General features: G+C 44.0%; 1 protein-coding gene across 4 annotated transcripts in view; it reads left to right on the forward strand.

The window, feature by feature from the left end:
• rnf38 (ring finger protein 38) overlaps positions 1-26,758 on the forward strand; it is a 67,575-nt gene that overhangs the window by 19,248 nt on the left and 21,569 nt on the right. For 3 of the 4 annotated variants that reach the window (XR_016091341.1, XM_088920836.1, XM_088920014.1), the window contains exon 2: positions 13,773-13,831. Coding sequence is in view for 2 of the 4 variants with exons in the window: in XM_088920836.1 (XP_088776962.1) it covers positions 13,773-13,831 (59 nt within the window). In the remaining 2 variants the exon portion in view is untranslated. Of the gene's footprint in view, positions 1-13,772; positions 13,832-15,702; positions 15,767-26,758 lie in introns of those variants that run through there. The other variant, XM_088922058.1, reaches the window with a different exon arrangement.

A 26,758-nucleotide genomic window follows, 5' to 3' on the forward strand; every position in this document is an offset into this window, starting at 1 on the left:
ATGGTATCCTGCTCAGCGCAAGTGATTAATACAAGGAAGGTAAAGACCTCCTGTATTGGCAATATTTCTTTTACCTTGCTTGGTACTCTGTAGGATTGTGTTTGCATAGCCATTCTGAATTTGTGACTCATTTTATTGAGAGTTTGGGGAATAACCTGCTTTGAGACGAAAACTGTACTACGCGTAGGGATTTAAGGGTTATTGTAAAAAAACAACCGATTTAATACTATAGAGGAGAACAGACTGGAAAAGAGCAATAAAAAAACTTCCTGTCTTAGTCTAACCACGAGGTGCTTCAACTTCATATACATTATAACATTGGGACAACTCTAGTATTATCAGCACTTTGTTAGGATCCTTTTGGAAATACCTGGATGAGATCCTTAGATCAATAAATGGGCAAGATGGGTGAAAATCTCGTCTGAAAACGTTTTATCCTCCGCTCTTTGCTGTGAGACCCTGTATAGAGGAACTGTCAGGAACTGAAGCCTCTAACTGGTTTCCCTCCTGTACCAGGAACTTGAACTTTCAGAGACGTTTCTGTGATGAAGATGGACAGTTTCAATTACCTTGAGGGCTGTGAACAAAACAGTCTTGGCTGCAGACCCTGTTCTCCACTGGCCGGTATTCGGTGAACATTTTTGCAAAAGGATCAAAAGCATTTCTGGTTTTCTACCAAAGATTGTGTTTCGGTGCCTTAATTGCAAATGGCTAGCAAAATGGGGGGTTTCTCCTTTAATTTGTGGCTGATTTTCAATTCGCTGAGTAGTGCACTGTGTGTGCCAATCTCACCTTTCCTGCCACACCTGCATGAAGAGAACATGCTACTTACAGTAAATCACCTCTGTCCCCACTGGCAAAGCTGAACTAATGCATAGAGAAGGGAAGCTGCCTTTGTGAAATCTCATCCAGGCTTTTCTAAGTCCTCTCCCTAAATAGCTATGATTGCAGAGTAGTTACAAATAGGAAAAACGGCCGTTGAAGAGAGTCCTCAAACTCTGTGAGTACAGCTGTAATAGAGATATGGCCAGTGGAAGATCTTATGAGTGACTTCTACAGCCTAATGTAATTTCTCTTCACTGGACACACATAATCTAGCCCAGTTATATTCAGTCTGTAGTAGTGTGCTACATTAGTGGGGAAAAGGTAGTTTTGTGTGTGTTTTCAGATGTCACTGCTCATATGCACAGCAGTTAATGCCCCTGTTCTCTCATTAAAATTTGGGAAACTTCTTATGTAAAATCTCATTGAAACTTTTCCTTGTCTCCAAGATCTATAAGGTACGCATGATCCTAACTCCAGCTTCTTAACATGGCATGCTTGCAGTGCAGCACTGACCCCACAGCACAGTAAAAGGACACAGAGGCTCATCGGGCCAGAGCTCGTCCTGGTTATTGTAGCTGTAGAGGGGACTAGAGCACATATGACTCCAGTCCCGGAAGGGATCCTGGTCCAGTGCAGAGATTGTTCCCCACTAACGCTGGTCCCCAGTGCACAGCTGGATAAACTGGAGCAACTGGGATAAACCACCTCACTCAAGGCACAACAGCCGTGTCTACAAGAGGGACCTGAACCCACAACCTGCCAGTTGTGAGCCCAAAGGTATTACAAACTATTACACTACACTCTCCCATTGTTGACTTCAACCAGGAGCAGCTCAAGTACAGGAGAGTGGTTGGTGGCTGCAGGACCCCAGTGAAATTGTGACCACTTCCCTTAAAAAGCTCCATCTTTACCTTGACACAGAGGGGGGGGATATTTGTTTTTCCCCCCAACAAAACCAACTTTATTTCACACTTAACATCTTACGACGAGTCTACACACTATCGAGTTATGCGCTCTCTACTATATAACAAAGGTTCCTGAAGATGTCCATTTCCAATCGAAGCGAGTGGATTCTGGGGCTGGATTTGCCCAATAAAAGAGTCTCTCCAAGCCCCTACCACTTGCTGTTGTTTTTTTTTTCTCCTGTCTTGGCTCTGCAACGGCAGTCGTCCAGCCCTCCCTAGGAGCTCAAGGGAGCGGGGTTTAGCCCATAGTCGGGCAGGTGGACGCCGTAGAGGCCTGGCCCACCCATGCCGGTGCGCGCGCGCGGGCGGCTGGCTGTGTTCCTGCCCCGTGGTGGTTTCGAAAACCCGCAGGCCCTGCACTGTTCTTCAGCTCGGCGGCGGTGGCGGTGGCGCGAGGGAGGGTGCTGCCGGTTTTTAAACCGAGCCGTGTTTCCCGGAGTCCGATGGGAAGGGCAGAGGGAAGGCGGGAGGGAGCGCCAGGGGAATGGAGCTGAGCTGCCGGAGAGAAGAGAAAAAAATCGATAGTAGTGAAGGGAACGCACAGGCTGGCCCCCACCTCCCCCACTGCCATTGATCCCTTCTGCATTTTTCTAGGCAGGCTGCAGCCCTCCTTGTGCGGAGCACAATCCCTTAGGAGCAGGCAGGGGATATATGGACTGCTGCCTGCTTTTATATGTTCAGATATGGGCGCTGGGCTGCAGCTCTCCGTCTCCTGTATGTGCAGTGGTGGGGACTGCCTTTGCAGGTGCGGCCTGCACGACTGCTTCGTTTTCTGAAGGCAGAAAGGCAGAGTAGCAAACGTAGCGCGCTCTGTGGGTGGGGGTGTTTTCGGTTTGTTTGGGTGCCAAATGACACATGAGCAACCTGCTTTTGTTGTTTCTTCTCAAGTCCAAAGCGTCTAGGCCTCTTGAGAAGCAGATCATAGGGACTGTCTTTACTGTTTGAGTCTACACAAATTCCTCCTGATTACAATTAAATATATAATAATTCTTATTTATTGAAAAGGATTTAAAACCCCTTCTCCCGTTTCTTCGGGGCGCCATTTGTACAGAAGCCCTTGCTGTGCCATCTTGTAAACGATTCGTTTCTCCCAGTAACTTGAGCAGGTTTTGTTTCACCTGCTGCGCCTGCAGTGAACGGCTCTGCTGTCTCTCGACACCAGCAGACGCGTTTCAAGGCTTACGTTGGAGAGGGGCGGTGGGTGGAGGGGTCGAATTAAGAAGTTTCGGATCTCCCTTGAGCCTGAAACGCGAGTGCGAAAGAGCTCTCAAGCCGAAAGGTTTTTTTTTTTAGTTTTTGGAATTGCTGAAAAAGTAAGGAAGCATAGTGTTTTCCAGGCACACAGTGTGTTTGGAAATTTGATCTTTCAGCATCATAGGCTGAAATTAATGGCAAGTGTTTTTCACCGCTCTGAGAAGGAGGCCTTTTCCGAACCAAAAAAAAAAGATTTTATTTTTACACAGCGTGCTGCAAGAAAGGACTCGGCTGTTTTTTATGTGTAGATATTTTTCACTTCAGCCGAGAACATTTAAATATAAATGGAGCGAAAACTAGACAGTCGGCCGTTTTTTCACTTTTACCTGTTGTGAGAGCACTGACATTGACTACTGAAATTGTAATGAAAAAGTCAATAAACCACTTCTGTACCTTCCAAAACGGGATCCTGGAAATAACTGGTTTCATCCGAATGTACACTCTTTCAATATGGGGAGCTGCTGCAACCCAAATACTGTTTGAAATATGGTGGCGCTCTTATTAACAATGTTTTCGAGAGGTCCTCAAAGAAATCTCTACTTATCATTGCTAGTAAGAAGAATCATGCATCTTTTTTTTTTATAATGCTGTATTTAAATTAACCTTGCGTGGCAAATTGCAATTTTTTTTTTTTTTATCCCCTTCCCTCTTAAACTAAAGTCACCGGTGGTGCAGCAAGACACATTCAATCTCCTCTGGCCACAGCTGTTATCTGAGACGCTAGCTGCCGTGCTTTCAGCCTGGTGTTAATTCGAGGTGTGAAGTGATAAAAGGTTATTTGTGTGTGACGTCACCACCGTGCTCTTGATGGGGAGCACAGCTTTTTCTGTGGAGGAGGGAAAAAACAAAACAAAGGCCAAGTGGCCAATTAGGCTGGTTTTATTGCATTCTTTGGCTTTTGTATTTTTATGGTCCACCCTGAGGTAGCTGTCTCTGGTGGCTGTTTAGTTTCCAGTTGTGCCAAAAGGATGTTATGACTACGGAGAACCCTGAGCTTGGATCTTTTGCTGAACCTAAAGCTCTAAAGACTGGGATGCAGGGAGAGCGGTTTCCCCAGGTTTTGCTACTCGAACGCGCTGCTTCCAAGCTTGAAGTTCAAGTCATCTTAGCAGAACTGTAGAGGCCTTCATCTGAAGCCGTCGCTGGGAACGGAGATGCAGGGCTCTTCGTCGAAATGCCCCATAGTCTGAACAAAATCACTGCCCTTTGTGTATGTCGGCCCTGGTTCTGTCCTCAGTGGGGACGCGAGGAAGCTGTTGCTGTTCTTTCGGGTTGGCCTAACCTAAATGATTGGTTTCATTCAGTTTAATGGTTTAGATAGGATTTTCAATGAGGGACAGATTTTTGTGTGCGCACGTGTATTCAGTTGAACTTAAAATTCACATACCCCCCTTATCTCCGGGTTTGTGCATGTCTCAAAAAACATACTAACTCCCCCCCCCACCCAGTAAGGGAGCTCCAGAAATCCCTTGGTTGTTTGTGTGGTTCCATGTCTCGTAATGGTGATGCCTCTTTTTCTATTGTCTGTGAGGGGTGGATTAATGGCTGGAGAGCGATGTATTTGGGTATTTGGCCTCCTAGCGGTGGGTTGAGGTGGGTGGACTGGGGGGCTAGCGTCCTCTCGGCCCTGCCTCTTCACCCTCTGCGGCAGCCATCGGCCACCGGCTGTGTCCACTGCTCCTTGAGCTGATCAAGATTAATGGGGACAGTCGCCTCATTGCGATTCAGAGTCTAAAGGTCTGCAGCTCCAGCTTGCCTGCCTTTGTGGCCCGGCAGCCTCCCAGGCCATCGCCAGCAGCGCGCACAGCAGATCGGTTTTGTTCAGGGCAGCGAGCGGATTGACAGCTGCGAGGGGCGGGGGGGGAGGCCTTGGAGGAGGAATCTCTTTTGTCCGCAACACCCAGAAGAGCAGGAGAAAAGTTCCCAACGAGACCAGGCCATGTGGCCCATCCAGCCCGCTTTGTAGTTAGTGAGGTAATTGATCCAGGGATCTCATCCAGCTGTTTCCCGGAAGATGCCAGGGCTACAGCGACATGGCTGGGAAGCTTGTTCCAGACTCCCATAACCCTTGGGGTAAAGAAGTGTCTCCCGTTCTTGGTTATAAACGCGGTTCCATGCAGTGGAAAAGATTTTTACTTTTGAGGTGGAGGAAAAACAAATCACCCGGGTAGTCTTTGGTAGTCTTGCCATTCGAGGACCTCCCTTTAGTTCCAAGTTCAGCTTGTTTCTCATGTGCACAAGTGCAGTGAAATGCTTATTTACTTGTATGCTCCAATACAGAGGCATTAAAGGAATCGCCAAACACATAAACATAGTACAGCAGTACCACCACCAACAAGTTAAATAGCGTACAACTTGAAGACAAAAAGTGGGACAAGCAGTGTGTGGCGTTATAAAAAAGACTTTGAACAACTCTGGGGTTGAACGTTAGAGCCAGGTCCATTGGTAGTTATCAAGTGCCTTTTGCTGTCCTTGTAACCCCAGCCAGAGAGGAAAAAGAAGCCTGCAAGCTGACCTCTGGCACCAGACGCCATGTTCTGTACAGCTTGGGCTTGACTGAAATGGGTGAGACGGTGAAAGCATCATGGGAGGTGAACGGAGGAGCCATGTGGGAGAAAACAGGTGTGAACATGGCAGCCAGGAGGCAAACTCAAGGTTCTGTGTGTTCGTCCTCGGGGAACTGAGGTGAAAATGGTCCGGATCTTTTTTCACAGAGCTTTCAGATTTGCTTCTAGCCTGGGTTTTAATTTCACTGCGGTCAACTGGACTTGGAAAGAGCCTCTTTACAGTTTGCTACACAGAGTGTGAATTAGTCGGGTTTTTTTTTTACCTGTAAAAGTGGCTTGTAGAAAAACCGCAGAGTGAAAAAGGAACACAGGGCCGGTGGACAGATGAGCTCTGAGATTCTACCAAGTATCTTGCACACTAATAAAAAAGGCTTAGTCTTGTCTTGGACAGAATCTTTTCATTGGTTTGTTGTTGTTTTTTTTTAAATGGGGTACAATGATCATTTTTGTCTCAAAGGCCAAATATTTTCAATTGGAACATAACGAAGATAAATAGGAGTGCTGTAATTTTTACAGAATTCTGTCACGATGTCCCTGGATGTTTAATCTTCTGCAGGTGCACCTTTAATTTGAACTCAACACAAAGTTGTGTGCGAAGCAAAAAGCCTTTGAAACCCTAATTGTCTAGAGATACCCTCAAACCGTTTTGTCTGGATGCTCACAGAAGCATCGTTAACATGCTGCATGTTGCTTTGCTCTGAACTGCCATGCTGGATGGTACCACGATAGTACCACGTGCTGGTGAATTAAATTGGGAGCAATGGGCCAGCTTATTAGGATCTTTGCCACGCAGGACTGTAATTCATGCCAACTCCTCTTTTCTGCGTATTGTTACAATTCATAATTCCTTGCATCTGTTAAGTGCTTTTTGTCCAACCAAGGTTCAGCACCCACCTGGGTATGTTCTGATCGCTGCTGCATGGGACTTGCAGCTCATCACACACTTGTCGTGTGTTCCGGATAGCCTCAGCTTAGGAAGGAGTGTGTTTATACAGCACTGTGCAAACCAGTAGTAGGGTGGAGAGGAGTTTTGGCTTGGGTGCAGTCCTCATGACCATGACAGCTCTGTTTGCCCTGCGCATACAGGACCCGGACAGATAACCCCCCCCCCCCCCCCCCCTCCGTTGTCCAGCAAGGACGAACTGCAGGGCAGCCCTGGTTATTAAGGCAGCAGAAGCACCTAGGTGTTGTGGTTATTGAACCACACGCGTGTGAGATATGGCTGCCACCTGTCCTCGAGCTTTGAAACGTGCGTTTCCACCCGCACTTGCTGCAGCTAAGCGGGGTTCTTCAGTGTGCTCGTTCTCGTCGCTGACCGCCTTGCTGTCACAGCCAGGTGGCCGACTCGAAGGGGGGTCTCTGCGGCGTCAGTCGCTTGTGTGGGGTTTGATACGGTTTCCTATGTGCTGTCGCAGCGCTGCCCAGCAGTCAATTAAGCCGCGGTTTGAGTTCGGCACAGGTGTGCCGCGAGGCTCGCTCGCTCTCTGCATTGTGGTTCAGGGGTCGGTACGGACACCTGTTCGAGGCTGACAGCCTGGGCCCGTGTGAAAGTGAGTTCACTCAAGGCCAGCCAGCTCATTCCTCTGGATCGCCGGCCTTCCACGCCTCCTGTTCAGGCTCTTGCACAATAGAGGGCTTCCTCCTCAGCTCAGACTGGTTAGCCCAGCAGCCCAGCGGAGGCCTGTGTCTTTAAAGATGCGAGAGATGCAGGCGAGATCGGGTTACCAAAGATGAACTGGAAACCTTGCGGGTGTTGGTGGCGCTCTACCACCAGCAAATTAAAGACAAAAAGCTGGAACCAAGGGTGGCATTTGGCATTGCTAGCTGGGAGCACTGGCGTCCTGGGGGGCTGCTGTGTGTCTGGAGTTTGGATGTTCCCCCCCCATGTTTGTATCCTGCCCATTGCTTGCCCAGCAATTTTGCAACCTTATATTGTATAAAGCAATTAGAAAACAGCTGGATGGAAGATGGAGGGGGGGGAAGGAGACAGTTTTCAAGCCATATATGTATATCAGACCTATGATGGCTTTTGATGGAGGGGAAGTAAATGTCAGTTGTTCAGAAAATGACGTACCTTGCAGTGTTTGGTTTCCCTTTATTAACAAGCCAGACTTGTTGGCTTTCTGGTCACTCACTTTTAAAAAGTGTTCCTTGCCAATACAGTGAAGCAGTCTTTCACTGTGAGGTATTTGACATGCACACTGCCAAAACATTTGTATGTTGGTATCAGCCAGTGATTCTCATTGCACAGTAGCCGTGTGAGGAGAATGATACCCAAGTGTTATTGACTGTATCAAAGAGCAGAGACTGGCACACGGAGCACGGGCTTGTGTTAAGTACGGCCAGAGCTTCAATTTTTCTGGGGGGTATGTGTTTAGAGAGACTGGGGTGAGGGGCTGTTGTTCTGTAATGATACGAAACCGCTTATCCGCACACAGCTGAGACACTCTCCTGCCCTCAGTTCTGTTTTGAAGGCAGCTCCCCGTTTTGCCTCAACACCAGCTAACATCTGCTTACAGCAGTCGGTATTTAAACGGAGTGGTGGTTCATGCGCTAGACCCGTGAGCCTTGAGTTTTCCATGTTTTACTCCGGGTTCTTATACGGCACGATATTTTCAGTGGCCCAGGCCGACTGTTTGGCAGAAGGAATGAGGGAACCAAACTAAATAGCGTCCTGACCCCTGGAATGACCCCGTGATGAATAATTGATTCCATGTTAGAAGCCATCAGGACTTGTGTTTATGAATGACAGCGGGGAAGGGCGAGAGAACCACAGTCTGACTTGTTTAACAAAGCCATTTTTATATCACTGGGAGGGAATGAATACCCCACTCCTCTCTGTATTACCCATTCTCCTCACTTGCCAGGACTACAAAAGGAGAAGGTGTTAATTAATAACAGCTTCTCCTACAAGCAGTTGCCAGACTGCTCTGCCTTTTTCTTCCTAGCAGCGGATAGGGAATATCTGAGCAGACCTGGAATGGGAGAATACTGCTGAGGACATCCACGCATACCCATGGTTTTGCAGGTATCTTATTACACGTAGGGCAGTTCGGTGGAACCTATAAAGAAACAGTACTCATCACATCCAGATGTTTTTCTTTATCAAAACGTAAGGGTTTAATTACTCCTGTGTGACGTGCCAGAAGGATTTGCTAAGACATTAGGATTCACATTAAGAATACAAGCTCTGCAGTGTTAAAAGAGCAGGACACATCCCTCCATAAAATAATGATTAAAGGGGAGCTCACGAGCACATTGAGAGCATGTTTTAGACTTTTTACAGACTTTTACAGAACTTCTGATGGCAGAATCTGTGGTGTGCTGAAGCAAATAAGAAGGGGATGGTACAGACAGCACAGTACAAACTGCGTTTTCTCAGTAATTGATCAGCTGAACTCGATCGTTAGTCATTCTAAAAATGTAAAATGCTGCTTTAACTGGCTCCGATTCCATGGTAACCTTTGAAACACAAAAATCAAAATATAATCATTTTAATTTTACTTGCGAGACGCTTATTGGAGTTTGTTTGCTTCCTTTTCTGAGAATGTGACATTTACGTTTTCCCCATTTATTTCCAAACCAGGCGGAAAGGCCGGAGGTCCAATCCTACTGCATTTGGTTTGAAAAAAATAACCTCCGTTCGTGCAAAATTAGAGGATGGTGCAGGTTCGCAATCAGCTCATTTTGGCAACTTCTACTTAATCGAATATTGGGAAGGGGAGAAACAATACTGAAATGGCTGTGGGGTTGTTAGCTGCAGTTTGGGTTTTTTTTCCTGAAACTAAAGGGTTAACCCAGCTATCCTGTGTAGAGTAACATTTCCCCAGTGCTGGGTTAATGGGCATTTGGACAAATCTGGTGGACACTTTAAAGGGCCTGGGGATATCGTTTTGGGTTATCTCAGCAGTGGAGTGCATAGCGGACCCAATGCTTCCGTTCTGTACTGCTACACTGGGTGCAATTTGAAATTGGCTCCAGGGGACTGAACTAAATGACTCTTGTGTCTGGGCTTATCCGTAAAAAAAAAAAAGGGATTGATGAAGGGAAGCAACTAAGAGACTATAAGTCATTCATTCCTGCTTGCCAGTCCCCCAGCCAGTCATTTCTATATCAAAGATGAACCCGTCTTTGAAAATTCTTTGTTAGGACTTGAGATCTGCGCTTGTTTGCAGGCAAATGTAGGGTTCAGTTAAGCACTACTGTTTTTTTTTTTTTATTGCGGCTTCAGTAAACTGCGAATACAATATAAATACAGTGGTGTGAAAAAGTGTTTGCCCCCTTCCTGATTTCTTATTTTTTTACATGTTTGTCACACTGAAATGTTTCAGATCATCAAACAAATTGAAATATTAGACAAAGATAACACAAGTAAACACAAAATGCAGTTTTTAAATGAGGGTTTTTATTATTAAGGGAAAAAAAAAATCCAAACCTACATGGCCCCGTGTGAAAAAGTGATTGCCCCCTAAACCTAATAACTGGGTTGGGCCACCCTTAGCAGCAACAACTGCAATCAAGCGTTGGCGATAACTGGCAATGAGTCTTTTACAGTGCTGTGGAGGAGTTTTGGCCCACTCATCTTTGCAGAATTGTTGTAATTCAGCCACATTGGAGGGTTTTCGAGCCTTAACCTCTTTTTTAAGGTCATGCCACAACATCTCAATCGGATTCAGGTCAGGACTTTGACTAGGCCATTCCAAAGTCTTCATTTTGTTTTTCTTAAGCCATTCAGAGGTGGACTTGCTGGTGTGTTTTGGATCATTGTCCTGCTGCAGAACGCAAGTGCGCTTCAGCTTGAGGTCACGAACAGATGGCCGGACATTCTCCTTCAGGATTTTTTGGTAGACAGCAGAATTCATGCTTCCATTTACCACAGCAAGTCTTCCAGGTCCTGAAGCAGCAAAACAGCCCCAGACCATCACACTACCACCACCATATTTTACTGTTGGTATGATGTTCCTTTTCTGAAATGCTGTGTTACTTTTACGCCAGATGTAATGGGACACACACCTTCCAAAAAGTTCAACTTTTGTCTCGTCAGTCCACGGAGTATTTTTCCAAAAGTCTTGGGGATCATCAAGATGTTTTCTGGCAAAACTGAGACGAGCCTTTATGTTCTTTTTGCTCAGCAGTGGTTTTCGTCTTGGAACTCTGCCATGCAGGCCATTTTTGCCCAGTCTCTTATGGTGGAGTCATGAACACTGACCTTAACTGAGGCAAGTGAAGCCTGCAGTTCTTTGGATGTTGTTGTGAGGGTTTTTTGTGACCTCTTGGATGAGTCGTCGCTGCACTCTTGGGGTAATTTTGGTCGGCCGGCCACTCCTGGGAAGGTTCACCACTCTTCCATGTTTTCGCCATTTGTGGATAATGGCTCTCACTGTGGTTCGCTGGAGTCCCAAAGCTTTAGAAATGGCTTTATAACCTTTTCCAGACTGATAAATCTCAATTACTCTGTTTCTCATTTGTTCCTGAATTTGTTTGGATTGTAGCATGATGTCTAGCTTTATGAGGATCTTTTGGTCTACTTCACTTTGTCAGGCAGGTCCTATTTAAGTGATTTCTTGATTGAGAACAGGTGTGGCAGTAATCAGGCCTGGGTGTGGCTAGAGAAATTGAACTCAGCTCTCCAAAGATGTGATAAACCACAGTTGATTTATGTTTTAACAGGGGGGGCAATCACTTTTTCACACAGGTCCACACAGGTTTGGATTTTTTTTTCCCTTAATAATAAAAACCTTCATTTAAAAACTGCATTTTGTGTTTACTTGTGTTATCTTTGTCTAATATTTCAATTTGTTTGATGATCTGAAACATTTCGGTGTGACAAACATGCAAAAAAATAAGAAATCAGGAAGGGGGCAAACACTTTTTCACATATATGTGTATATATATATCACGTATATGGTGTTATACTCCTGGTTCAAAACGTAACTTTGGGGAATATGTCAATACCGGTACGTAAACATAAACCACAAGCTAAGCAAAGAAAAACTGAAGGTTTGACGGGTTTGAAAAGGAAGGACGTTTTCGGACCACGAAAACAACAATTCGCTTGTTCATTCTGCCGAACTGGTTGGATAATGCGGGGACGACTTAGTGGTGGCCATACAGGGTGCAACAGAGGAAAGAATGATGATCCATTGTACGCAACATTTTTTTTGTAATTAAATATAACTCGATGTGAAGTGTACTGTTTACTAAAATCGACGTAGTCTCGTATTTTGTTTTGAACGAGTTGAACGAGCCGCGGCTGAAGTTTCACCTGCGTCTACAAATGTTGGCTTTGGCCCCCCTTCCCACAAAAAACAGTAGTTGAGTTTTAGCGGCAGCAGCACCTCCAATTGGATGTTTGCAACAAAATATATTCCAAGGTTGGGAACTTTTTTTGTTGATCATTCGATAGAACATCTTGTTCGTAAGCTAAACATTATCGAGAGCTCAACATTTTTCATTTTCTCGCTTTCGGCATGAAGAAATATGTATTTTTTTTTTAGAAGAGCGATTCAGACGTCCAGCTGGATGTCTGGTTGCTGCAGACGCAGTCAAAGCCCTGGTACTTGGTGATTTCATTGCTTTTGATCTGACTGTGGGGTTTCTTTGGGGACATGGGGAGAGGTACCCCTGTGGAAATATTGGAAGTGTGACGTTGTTCATAAGAAAACATAATTGCTTCTGAGAAACCAGCATCGTGCGTAGAGTATTTGTTTTCTGTGTTAATTTGTTCTTGACAAATTTTTAAAGGGCGGATGTTGTCACCACAAATTATGACTAGCAAGTGTGTATCAAAACGTTAATGATAAAGTGCTTTGACATTTTAACTCCCGGACCATAAGCGACCTTAGGAAACTTACAACAAAGTCATTTTTTAAAATGTACTCTGTGTCCAATTTGAAATCCAGTGGTAATTGTTTTTGATTTGTTTTAATAAACTGCTTTTTTTTTTACCTTATTCTAATTTTATGGATTTCACTGTATCATGTTTAGTTCTGCCTTCACCAGTAGTTCTTCTTGTATAGTGTTTGGGCTATCCTGACCTTCCAGTGAATTGGAACCACCAGCATTTGTTGTGGTTTTCATACGTTTTGGTATGCGAGTAGTTGAAAAGCAACAGTTTCTGCTGATAAAGAGGCAGTAAAAGGAAAGGGGGGTAGAAAGTGACAAAATAAACACAAATTGTGCGTGTAGTGAACAGTTACAGTATTGGTCGTTCTTTTCAATATAAAGCTTTTTGCTGTGTTTTGAACGAATAATGAATAAATGCCTAATCTGATGCTAGGCCCACCGCAGTAATGTTTCAGTTAAAATAGCACTCGGCTTTATTATTCAAATTTGAGAGAGAATGGATGGGTTCAGACCTTTTCCAGCAGAGATGAATGCAGTGTAAAAGCAAATCAATATGCTGTATTTAGAAAAGCCCCCCGATATCTCATCGAATCCCAGCCAGATCCTTCCCTCTTCTATTGACATTTAAAGGTATTTATATTAACAAGGACCTAGTGATACTTCCAGCTTCAAAGTGAACAGAAGTAAAAGGTGGCAGGCGCATTGTAGTGTGTAAAAACATTGCCTCTGCCCGTGAAGAATAATTTTAGTTGTTGAGCCTCACAACGAACTCAAAGCAAAAGAGGAAAGGTCTCATTGGAGGATTAAGGTTTACTCTGTTTTCATTTGCCCAAAAGATAAATTAATTACCTTATTCTCCCAAAATGAAAATAATACATTATTTTACCACTTGATAGTCCTTAAATTAGATTTTACAGTACCTGATAACATTTGATAGTGGAGACTTTATGAATGCCATCCATGCTAATCTCTGATCTTTCGAATGAATCTGTTCCTTCCCTGTAATTGATTTATGCTGCTTACACTGAGGAAGAAACTGGCTGTCCCAGGATTTGCTTTTGTTTTATTGGACAGAAGGAAGCTGTGAGACTCGCATACAGCACTATTTACAACACAGTGACAAACTGCCATGTTTAAATACAGTTGGTTGTGTGTTGGGCTGGTTTCACAGAACAGGATTGTGTGAAGATGTATTAGTTTTATCTTAAGTAACAGTGGGTGTCTAAGATTATTACCACTCAGACTCAATTAAACTTTTAGCTACAGGATATGTTTGAAGAAATTAAAAAAACAATTTCTTTTTTTGCCCCAATAGGTGGAATTGTTGCTCAACCTGCCCACCAAGAGCATGCCTGCACTGAAGAAGGCGACAAGGTAAGACAGCCAAACTAAAGTTTTGACAAGCAATTTTAAAAGTGGAAATGGCTTGATAGCAGGGAGACCCTAATGTCTGTTTACACGCTGAAATACAAACTTTAATTGAAGCTAGCATTCTAAAGTAGATTGCAGTATCTGCAATAGTTGGGTTTTATTTTCTTAAACAGCTTTCTTTCCCTCTAATCTACTATAAAGGTCTAACCTGTCTAGGTAAAGGGAACATGTCAGATGTAACCCACAAAAGCAGATATATTTAACTCAGTGCAGATGACTTTTGAATAACAAAAAAAGATTAAAATGGACTTATGAACTCTGTGGTCAGTCTACACTTTTCATTTGTAGCGAATTACACAGTGCGTGTAATATTTAAGCTAGCTGTTCAATGTGCTAATACCAGTATTAAAATTAAATTATTTCTATTAACTGGGCTTAAGTTATATTATTCTTTTAGTTTTAATGGTCTTGGTTCCTTCAGGCCAGGATTACATTGATTGATATTACTGATAAAGTAACAAACTCTGAATGCAGCTCCTCTGTTCCGAGTTTCATAACTTCAGATCTTATTGCCAAATGGCCTCTTTGGTTGTGACCTTTATGATTTCATAATGCAAGCTACTAACAGCTCAATCCAGAAAAAAAAACAGTTTGGTGTCCAAGTATTTACCTTCATTCAGTTCACACAAAAATGTTGGTGTCTTGTTCTCCGTCTTTGTCATATTTCGGGTAACTACTACCACTCTTAACTGCAGCAGCCTGTCTGAAACTGCACTTTGAGCATTCAATGCAAGTCAAGAATCGGATCCACACGACGGCTTCCGAGGTCGGAGTGTGCTGAAGGATTGTTTACTTACCAACAAATCGCGGACTAAACCGTATCATCTTGAGAATTTAAGCCTCTTAGAATCCAGAACATATCTAAAGAAAATAAGTCAATTTTGCAGCAACAACATATCATATTATCTGTACAAAGTAAAAAAAAGAGTTATTTTACCATACGGCCTTTGCCTTTCTTGCTAGCTCCCCTGCGCAATTCGTCAACTCACGCCGTGCCGGTCAATTATTTATAACCTTCTCCTGATATTGTTTTGAATTTAATAGGAAAACTGTATTAAATTTATATCGAACTACTCTGCCACACGACTTTATCAACTAGCTTACATTAAAAACTATAGATAATTCGAGTTGCAAATGGGTAATTAGAGATGCAAAACGTGACAGTGTTGCAGCCAAGACTTGCAGTATTCAATTTACCCCTGAAAAACAAGGAAAATATATATTTTTTTTAATACGCGTTGCTGTAGGGATTGAAACCATCTTCAGGCATGTAAACAGAAGCAGTACAACAGAAGTTCTTATAGTTTTTTTTCCCCCCTGTCTGTCTGTTTTTTTTTTGTGGGGACCTTTTTTCTGGAAATGAGAATTTTCCTCGACACTGTACATGGGACGCGCGTCAGTTCGACACAAAGGGGGCCGAGCCCAGCAACTTCGCCCATCACACACCCCCCATTAATTCCCCAGGCCACACCGAGCTGGTTTCCAGGCAGTCCTGGAGCTGTACACAGCAAATACAGTGTGGCTGTATCACTTTGCATTTTGAGGCCAAGCGGTTATGCCCGCTTGAATAGCCGGCCGAGTGCTGGGAATGAGTGCAGTTTTTTTTTTTAAAAAAAAACAAAGAACCGCTTGCGCTGCCCCCTTCTCACACTAGCTTGTTTACAGGGTCAGCTGTTTCTAGTTGTTCCGTTCTCCGTTCTGATTGGCCGGTGTTGGTCGGGGGAGGCGGGCCCTTCGAGTGCGATTGGACGGGGGGTGATGGCGTCCGGGCCCCGGGTTGACGTCACCGCCAGGCGGGCTTGGTTGGTTTGTGGGGAAAGGGGAGGGACCAAGTCAGAAGCGGAGACAAAATGGAGAGGGTGGCGGAAGGCTGCGAAAGTGAGTGGTTGTGTAGTCATTCCTGTTTATGTATGATGACTAAACGATCTGAATCGAGTGGGCGCCTCCTGGTTCTGTCATGCAGCCTATTAAACCACTGGGGACACCTGTCTCTCCCCCCACTCCCATGCTGTCGGTGTGCAGGGCACAGTGCAAACGGCATACTAGGGTGTTGAGCCCCGAGTCCCAGTGGTGATCGAGTGATCTAGTCCGGCAGTGGGAAACGATCCCAGGGAGCCGGAGTTAAAGACGGATCCGAAGGTGCACGGAAATAAAACTGCAGTTGCTTTGCATCCTGTACTCGGTCTTGCACGGTCCGGGCGAAATGTGAAATAAACGGAACTCGGGGGCACCTTTTAAGCTTGCATTTGTGAATGTCACTGAACAGTAGCGTTTTTAAAAATGGTAATAAAAACAACCAAAACAACAACAACAACAACAAAAAAGTATGTTGATGCCGCTGCTGACGCCGTGGAGTGAATGCACGGAGATAAAAACCGCGCGTGGGTTCGGGGTTCAACCGGGGGGTCGTTTGCATCCGACAGCGTCACTGGGATGTGCTTGAAAATTGAAAGAGAACTTTTTTTTTTTTGGACAGATAATTTGACTCCTAAAAAAAATAGTAATAATATGCGCGGGGTGTGCGTCAAAAGCAGGAGCACCTAGCTTCAAAAGCTTCGCGTCACCCACAGCTCGGTGGGTTTTGACGCGGGTGGAGAGCCTTCATGTTAACTTAATGTTCAGAGCGGGCAGGCGCTCAACCGAGCTGGAAGCCGGAAAAAACCTTCCAGCTGTGGGTTGTCCACACCCGCCAGCGACCGACACACTGGAAGGAGGACATCAGAATGGCGATTAAATGCAACACCCATTCTGGATAGTAACGGATTATTATGAATAATGATCACAATGCAGAATGTCATGAAACGTATGATTTTGAGATTTTCTGACCTGTTTTGTTCCGGAAAAAAGGAGCCTGGTGTCTTTTCCTCCCCCCCCCTCGAAGTAGGCATGTTTTAGCGTGGTAAAGCAGTTTACAAACAGTTGATATACTGTATGGTGTGGTAGTTTTTTTCATCGGTTTGCGAGGATTTAAAGCAGTACCTCATGCATGGACCAGATTTTAATTCTTCCATCAACAGCCGCAAATAGAAAAAACAATAGGAATAGACTTAGTAGAAGTTACTTTCTCTAAGTTTTGGGTTTGTTCAGAATGTGTTTTATTGTCAATAAAATATATGCTCGTTGATATTTTTGGCAGTTGCTGCACATGTTAATTGTTTTCTTACTTAATGCATCTCCAGATTTGCTACTCATTATTTACCACTTGTTTTGTGATTTAATTTTTGGAGCCTGGAGAGAATTGTCGTAATAACTGGCTATATCATAAAAAGTATATATCTAAATGTAGCTTGTAGAGAATGGCTTCCATGTTTTATATCGAGATTGTTTTGATGTCTTGTGTGTGGTTCTGAACTCTCTCCGTCACTCAACTGTGCGGTGAAGGCTGAGAGAGTTATGTTTTCTTTCGTACCTCGACAGCCTTTTGACTTCAATTCTAACAGAAAATGTGCTGTGCGTTTCAGCGCCGTGGTGAAGACCGGTGACAAACCGGTTTAATCGTTAGACGTCCAGGTTGGATGGCTAATTTGAAAACCTAAAGTACAAAACGCTTCCTGTTATCTTTATCTTTTTTTTAATCCGCGGGTGAACCAGGTGTGTTATTGCTGTGTGTCACCTGTGCTTTTTTACAAGCTAAGTGTATTTCCCAGATGGTGACATGGCCTTATATATTGTTTTTATTGTTTTTGCTTGTTAAATTTGTGCTTTGTCTTGATTCATGCATAAACAGTATTGTGTAGCAGGCTGAGAGAGGGGGTTTCTTGTTTGCCAAAGATAAAGTTCATGCTTACATTAAGCGGACTACGAGGAAAGCAATGCGACCTTGGTTTTGTGTTTTTTCGCTATAAGATGCCCCTTTCAGCTGGATATGTTTTTAATTGTTTACCAAGGTGCTGATAAAACTTCTTCACCAAGAAGAGATCTGTATGTGTGCCGAAAATGGGAATATTTAAGAGCGTTTTGTTAACGCAATAGTGGCAGATAATCTCTGAGCGGTGTTATGCTGTTTTAAATATGAAAAGGCGGTTATCTCTATGGGTGGCTCTTGCATTAAACGTGACAATTTGTTCTCGTCGCACAGTAAAGTAACGCGCTACGTATTCTGCAGACAGAAAACCGCGCCTTGGGCTCTCGGAATGTAGTGTAGCGACAGTGGGCGGTTTTCATTGCGTTCATCGCATCTGAACGTATCAGTTTTGGTTCGCTTGTTTAACTTTGTCACTTATGTTCAGCTTGGAAATGTCACTTTCAGTCTGGTTTCGCTCCCTGGTTTAAAATTCTACTGAGGTAGACTAAGTAGTACTGGCCATCTCTTAAGCTTTGTCATTGGTCGCTTTTAATTCCGTTTCCCAATCACTAAAAAAATAAAGGAAGAGGCAGAGGGTCATTCCACTCTTATTAAATTCAGGCTACCAGAAGAGTTCCCGGTACGAAGAAAATGTGCTGCTTGTTCTGCATTCAGTGAGGTGACCTGGCCCTGCTTTGTGTTTTGAAGTGCGGTTTGTTCCTAAATTGCTGCATCTACATTAACTCGAGCTTCTTCTCTGGGCTGCGATGGAAGAACTTATAAATAAATGAAACATTCAAAAGAGGTCGCTGACGGACTCGATACCGTTGCACTTAAGACTTACAAGTAAAATAATCAGAAATGGGGTAATGAGCTGCCCTGTCACTTTTTCTTTCAACAAGCTTGAATTGAAAATTACTTTACCGTTATGTCATTTTCCACTTTTAGACCAGAAACCCCTTACTTTGCTTTGTTTTATTTGAGGACCGAACTGCCTCAAAATGTCATAACGTCCTTGTGTGTTCCTTTCCTGAATACCTTAATGCCCTCTTCTCCATAGTTTTAGCCAGGAAGGGTGCCATCCAGAATTGCTATCATAGGAACCTCAGTATGTATGAGGGGACTGGCATCTCATTAACTCCCTCATTAACTAAGACACCTCCTCCTTTCCTCCCCCACCATGCACGTACACACACCTGGCGCTGCGTCTGAGTCAGGGCAGGACCCCCGGACACTGTGTGTCTGTCATCTTGGTCACCATCGGTTCGGATTTCAGGCAGAGGAAAGGGAATAACGAACGCTTTCTCAGGAGGAGGTGGGGGCTCTTAATTTGTGTGGCCTCCTATCCTCTCTCACCAGCTCTGTACCCTGGCTGTGGCCAGATGGCCGTGAGCTGACACGACCCAGTTTTCCTGTAGACACGCCGCATGGCAAATTAGGCCCGTCTTCCTCTCCGGTCTCGAAAGGAGCAAGACAAGGTCCACTGTATGTATTTCAAACAATTTGCATATGATTATTTGCATGTTGCTATTTGTATTGAAAATCTTTTCGTCTCCAAAAGCTTTGTCTTTGAGATGCAAATGGCTTTTAAATGAGCTCCAAAGACTGGTAACTTGTCAGGATTTATTTATCTTTCTACGGGTCCGGTAGAAGGCCTCGGGTTCCTTATATGATTTATTTTGAAAGAGCCCCTCTTCACGCCCTGTTTTTTTTTTTCCCCCTGCCGTGCCTGTTTTGCACGGTCGGGATTGGGCATCACAAGGTCTTTAGTCCCAACGGATCTGTTGGCTTGATTTCCACGGTCAAAGTTTGGGAACGGAATATCGGACCCCGTCCCACTGAGTCCACACAATAAAACCTTCATTGTGTCTTGACGTTGGCCTTTCTTGTTGCATCAAGAGATGGTCCTGTTTTTGATGCGTTTGCGAGCATTGTTTCAGGGGAACACACAAAAAAAAAGCGTTCTTCAGCGAGCACAAGCATGTTCCCCTATCCTATCGCTCTGAATTTGTTTTAAAATCGGTAGTGCGCATGTGATGGGGACATCTTTGCACCACATTCCTTGTACTGTCACCAGGCACTGATGAAATTCATCAATTTCCCTACGGGATTAATAAAGTATTATCTATCTATCTACTTAGTGTTGGCCCCGTTTACCTCCACTTTGTGCATTTTCAGGTAATGATTTGCACAAGAAAATGGGGTGTAATACAGAGACTGTTTTGATTACTTTTTTGGACTGAATTGTATCTGAAGAAAACCATCTTTTATCACACCCTTTGTGGGTTGTCCAATCGGTTATGAATAGTTTGAGGGCATAATCTGTTGTACAAACTAAAATGGAAGTGAACCCAAAAAGCAACATCAGAACTAGGTTGAGCATTTAAGTAACTGGCTTGAGAAATGTAGAGGAGCAATTTCCTATGGCTGATTTACAGTCCCTGCATGGCAACACTAGTGTTGCAAAGCACAGTAAGTAATTTTGTCCGTCAGACATATTTGCCGAAACTCAAATATGACTGTAGGTGCCTTTTTCCTCTCTCTTGGAATGGGAGTTGTTTTCACTGTACATAAACGAGGCTCGGGTTGTTGTTACTGTATTTTGGAGTATGCATTCTGTCTTCTGTCACATGCTCTGTTGTAAAAAAATGCATTTCATTTATTATGCTTTTGAAAAAGTATTTTAACATGATGTCTGAGTGGGTAGGGCATTTAATTCTTAGCTCTGGTTCACGAGATGTGCTGTACTTCCTTTACAGCAATGGCACAGTGATGTTTATCATACAAGCTAGTGATTGGATTTATGGAACAAAACGTGTTAAGAACCCCTTTGGTTTTAATGCATGTATACCTGTAGTAACCCAGCAGATGAGTAATGTTTATGCGTGAATCTGCGTATTCAGCTGCAGCTGTTTCTTCTTGGGAACTTATGAATCGTTTTCAGAGGAGAAAGAAAAAGTAACATCCTCTTCCTACCTTAATCTTAAGCTTTGACTCCAGTGAGTGATAGAGGTTAACAATAAAGTGCTGTCATAGCTGTGTTCAGACATATGCTGGAGGTCCACGGCAGAATCGCTTCGCTTTGAAATCGGCTGCCCTGCATTGTGTAGTGCAAGAACATGTTTTCGTGGGTTGTGTTTTTAAAGCAATGTAGCTAGCTCCCTTTCCATGAAACTATCCTCCTACCCATGTCATAAAACTGGAGAGTAGCTTTTTAAGGGTTCATTGGCCTTTTCTTTCTGTTGATTGTACTTTCCATCAGTGACCCATGTGGTATCAGACCGCCTGACGTGGTTTAATATGGATAGCTCATGGGCACACAGCACATGCTGCCCTTGTGTTGGAGATAATTGCGACCCCATTAGAGCGGACGGCTTAAGGAGCTGCCACAAAACAAATTCCTTGTGCACAATGGCTTGATTCCATTTCGGCTAGGCTAGGACTCTTGTATAACTTGTGAAATCAAGTGGGGGGGGGGGGGGAATAAAATTGCACTATGGTTTCCATTCAAAATGGGGTGAAAAATCTGAAATGTCCATTGCTTGACTTTTGCAGTAAGTCGCTGAAACCTGTGATTTCTATGCACAGTAAACAAAAAGCAAAGAGCCAAGGCGTTTATTTATGTATTAACCATTGCACAAGATAGGAGCAAAAGAATCGAGCGTTTGTGTCTTTATGCAGTGAGCACGGACGCCATTTCATTGTGTGGAGTTTTCGATCTGTTTTTGCAAATTGCCCCTTCTCTCGCTTCCCATCAGTGGGGGCTTCTGCTTGCAACATGCGGTGTAGCCATCATTGAGTTCTGTCAAAGAGTTGTTTATTTCGAGAGAAGGAAAAGGCGAGTGCCTTGGGTGCTGGAGAAGACCATTTTGAGAGCCGTTGTGATATTTGTGTCCTGTTGAAGAACCAATAAATCCACCCCCCCCCTTCCTGGAACTCAATGTGACGTTTGAATATGGCCTCTTTTGTAAAAAAAAACTCAGTGCTCTCAAACCTGTCTTTTCCCTTTCTCTCTGATAAGCCCAGGCGGACTTATAAAAGTTTTATGATAATAGGACTCCCTGTCTGTGTGCATTTGAGCTGCCTACGGTTCAAAATGGGCAGCGCGGCGAGGCTGGTTTATTGAAATGGTCCGTGGCTCTCTTTTAGAGTGCAGATAGTGTGGGGGGTGGCAGGGTGAGGGAAGGGGAAGGGGAAGGGGGGTTGTGCTTTAAGGAAATCCCCGGGCTCACAGTGGGAACGTGAGCGTTCCTGAAGGTTTTGCAGGGAGCAGGGTTGTGTGGGGGGAGGGGGAGAGAGGCTATAGCTGGCTGCAAAAAAACTGATCGCTGAGACTTGAGAGCTTGGCCAGGGAGACTTTCAGGGTTTTAACAGCCAAGGGGCTGCTGGAGACTCCCCATTCAGCCGACAATACCGCCAGCCGGAACGGCCCAAGGTGGTGCAGGCATTCGGGTCCACCTGCCCGTGAAAGCAGAACCGCCTTGTCTCCTTTAACTGTGCGCTCCGCTGAGGCGGTCATCACCGTAATGTGTGATCTGGAGCCTTCGGCATGTGGCGGGAGTTCTCCCCGTACAGTAAGTAAACATGGATCGCGCTTCAGGATTAAATTGAGGGTTCTGACTCCGAGCTGCTTCCCTTGGGCTTTTCTCGTCCAATGCCGTGTGCTTTACAAATGCTTCCAACAAAAGCGGCATTTAATAATCAGTTCGGCGATTTGAAAAGGAATGCAGACAGCTTTCCTTGAATGCAGCCGCTCAATGTTTTGATGTTTTTCTTTTCCCTTGGCTTATTATCGTTGTATCATCATTGAAGGTGGACGGGACCAGGTAAGCCTTTCTTTCCATCGGCATCCTCACCTCTCAAATCTTTTGAAAACCAGGCGAGACGTCCTGGTCGGGCTCTTAGAAGTGCTCAGTTAGCACTCCAGGTTCATTTAAATACCTTTCAGCAATCAATAAAGCAGAATGTTTCCAGTGACGATGCTCAGCAGTGACACAGAACAAACGAGCACTTTTATATGAAGTACAGGCAATTAAAAAATCTATGCCGAGAAAATGTATTCAGACCTCAAACAAATCTTTTTAATTCAGGCTAGGAAATAAAACATTCCTTTTAATACAGTATTCAGAGATTTTTTTTTTTCCTGGCGTTTATGATGTAGAGAGCGGTTGTTGTTGTTGTTGTTTTTTTTTTGTCAAAAACACTGCACGCAGAGCTTTTGTATTTTCAAGCCTCGATCAAAAGATTACGGGGAATGCAGCCCTCTTTGACAAAGCGTCGCACGGAGCGCAGAGCCATGAATTGAAGTTCATTTCGCGGACTGTCCGGGGGTCCCCCGGGGGCTTGCTGAAGAAGGTCGCTCGAGGGTCGCTCCCCTGTCCCCAGCACGCTCTTGGATCACACCTCCGTCCCGAGAGGCAGCACCTTGGAGGATCTAGACAGGACCTTCTCTTCCTCTCGGCTGGCCTTGAGAAAGAGTGGCGGCAGGTCTGGATGGTGCATTTCACAGCTGAAGGGCAGACTGGCTGTACTGTCGGGATGCGCGCCGTTCGTCTTGAACGAAGATGCATTCTCTTGACACTGTGGGGTCCTAGCCTGGAGCTCCACTCAGTTTGCCACTGATTCACACCGACTTGGCTGTCTGAAAGCATGGGGGAGTGCTGCAGTTCCTCTGTGCCCCAGCCTGACAGAGTTCCTGCAGCTGCAGTCCGTGGCTGTTGAGTCCTCAGTGGGAGACAAAGGACAAGGCTGGAAATGAAGGACGTTTCTAGACCTTCTGCACACAAACCACCCTGTTCAGGAATGCTTGAGCTCTCAGATGAAGCTTTCTGTAGCTGCCTTTCGAATATCAGATGTTCATTCTTGAAATGTTTTGAGAATTAGTTTCCTGGTGCAGCCTTTTCTGAAAACTGCCCCGCTCATTTGGTTTCCAAAGGGGAATTGTCGTCCGAATTTTTCAGACCACTTATTAAGTTTTGGTGACGAATTCATTGACGTAATAGACAAAAAAAAAAGACAAATTTCGAACTCGGCATGAAATTGTGAACATTCTGAAAGGATGGCACCATGTTGTCCAAACTCCCATTCGAGTTCCCACAAACTGCGATGTGATACAGCCCTTCCTGCTCGCTAGTGCCTGTAATGACTTTTGTAATGTGATGTGCGAGCGAATAAATACAGGTTGTGCAGCAGAGTTTTCACTGCAGGAATGTTCCAGCATAATCAGCAGACAGAGTTACGAAGTAATATTTCTCGACAAAACCATCTCGAAATCGAGAGCAATGTTTCTATTGTGTTAAAGAGATGTGTTCACAAGCCTACTTGTTTACACAATCGTAGGGCTACACATGTCACCGGACGTTTTGTTGCCTAGTTCTGAATCGCAGAACATGGCACTGTGCTTTTTAATAGAATATTAAATAGAAATTAATAAAATGAAATTAATAGAAATTTATTCTATTTTCTGATGTACATTGGAGGTTTTTCCAAGTTACTGTGTACTTTTTACCTTATTGCGGTTTGAAATGCACTCATCAATGCTGTTTCTTTCAAACCCCAAAATATGAAAATAGCATTACAGTGTTCCACTTTTCTAAAGAGGTGCAGTGTCAAAGAAAGGTTTGACTGTTCACTTAACACTATTCCCCCCTATATTTTGTTTAGATCATATTAGCTTGCCTAAAGGTTTGCTCGTTGTGCTTTCCAATGAATGATAAAATGGAAAAACAGTGGTGTCTATTGTGTCTTGGATCAGCTCGCTCTTCCATGTTCAGCTCCAGCAGTTAACATATGTGCAGCTTCTCCAGAGCGAGCTATCGGAAAAGGAACAGCCACTGTTTTCTGTACGCCAGTGGGTTTTTAATGGGTCTGTATTCTATCCTTTTTCGGTCTCACTTTTTGGCACCTGATATCAACACTCAGAATCAGTTGCAAAGTAGCTTTCAGGTGCCTGAGCAACACCAGCTGTGCCCTTCCTTCCTCCTGAATGGGTTTGTTCCAGAAGAGCTGTAGCTGGTAACGGAGTTTGTGGTAGAAGAAGGCTTGGAATAGCACAACACATCCAGCATGTCGCATTAAAAAATAAATATTAATGCTTTTAAAACCTGATATATCAGTTCCTGTTTCGTTTACAGCTTAAGACCTTGAAGGACAAATTAAGGGGCCAGATTCTTTGACTTGTGAGCAGCTTCTCCTAATCCGCGTTGTAGGTGTTGGGTAGTGCGAACAAGGAAGTCAAATATCTGTTTTGCCTGAAGGTACAGGATGTGGCATTTAAGACCTTTAGACCTCAGTAGCGTCGTTTTTGGATGCCTTTGTTGTCCTAGGCTTAAAATGTAGAAACTTGCCGATAACAGACTGTTATACAATGTGAAGTGGTATCTCTAATTTAAAAAAATCCTTAGCCATGCAGAAGAGTGGCCGGTTAAGGTAACATTGATAGTAGGGGTACCCGAAGCCTACCTGAGAAACCAATGAGCCGGCTGGTTTTAATCTCATTTTGTTCTCCAGTTCCACTGCTGAATGCTTAGTTAACTTTACAACATCATTAAACATATTGGAGATTGACTTGTAGGTATCGCGTATCATAAGTAACTTAAAATCGCAAGCGTTAGAGCAGAAAAAAACTTTGCAGGGGATCCAGTCAAGAGACTTGTTTGTTCAGTTAAGTCCAGAGCTGGAATGACATCCAACAGGAACCCCTGAGCTTTAGGCTGGTATGCTTTACTTACTTTTAACTTTACTTTTCTGCAGGATAAATGTAAGGCTTTCTGTTGCCTGCCTGCCTTTAGAATTCACAGTATTTTATAACACAGCCCTTGACAACATGCTTGTAATTGCATGTAATAGGAAAATAAAGTTAGGTTTGCTACCCACAATGCTGCAACTTGAAATATTAATGTCACACATTGATTATGTAAATGGGAAAGTCTGTAAAAAAGGGTATCCTTAAAGAGGAGCGAAACAGGGAAAATGAACATTTAAGTATTTTTATAATAAATATTAATGGCTATAATTGTGCATTTTAATCAAGAGACTGCTTGGTTAAACAGTAGGTAAGGTGCTCATCAAACTACAGATCGAATTTGATTTGGTAAAGGGGGAGTGTACACAATTCAGTTAGGATAGTAAAAGACTTGTTTTTTACAAGTCTGATTAAGTCCCAGTGCCTCTGGTTAAAGTTGAGTCCTAGCTAACTTTGACCCATGAATATTTCTATACAGTTATTGTATAGCAGTGTGAATTCTGTTTTGACTCAAAATACTTTTTTGACATGAGAAGTGAATGAAAGGGAAGCATCGTGAAGCAGTGGTTGGCATTGGCTGCCTCTCTGTACTGAGGCCTTGGGGTCACTTCCAGACCTGGGAGACTGTCTGTGTGGAGTATGTATGTTCTCCCCATGTTCTTGTGGGTTTCCTCCCGTAGTCCAAAGACATACTGGTAGGTTAATTGACTTCTAAGTAAGTGTCTGCGTGTCTACCCTGTGATAGACTGGTGTCCTGTCCAGGGTGTACCCTGCCTTGCCCCTTTGCTTGCTGGGATAGGCTCGGGCTCCAAGTGACCCTGAATTGGATAAAAATAGATGGAATGTGAAGTACATCAAGAAATTGCATATGTAGAGAGCTGTAAATATATATTTTTTTCAGGGGTGTTTTATAACTCTGTGCCCAGTGTTTAGAGAGAGATCACGTGAGAATATGGCACAGGCCACTTGAATTCACCAAACTTTTTTGAACATTATTTCATAATCATTAAAATGGTAACTCCAGAGATTTAGTAATGCAATCAGACAATGTACGTTCCCTCCTTTAACTTTAACACGGAAAAGGAGTAGTTAGTGTTAATACTGTAAGTGGTTTCATTTGATGTAGTGTTCATCAGTCCTTCAGTTTCAGTGTGGAGGAGCATTTGGTGCTTTGGGCTTTTAACAGGAAGGTTGTAGGTTCGAATCTCGTATGGGACCACTGCTGGTGTAGTTTTCCGCCGGGTAACTAACTCCGATTGTGCCAACACCATACCCAGCTGTATGAATGATTGCATATATAAGTCATTTTGGGGGGGGGGGTGGAATACTGTCAACCAAATGA

Source organism: Atractosteus spatula, chromosome 1 (genome assembly GCF_055471065.1).
Source record: "Atractosteus spatula isolate fAtrSpa1 chromosome 1, fAtrSpa1.hap1, whole genome shotgun sequence".
NCBI classification, from domain to species: Eukaryota; Metazoa; Chordata; class Actinopteri; order Semionotiformes; family Lepisosteidae; genus Atractosteus; species Atractosteus spatula.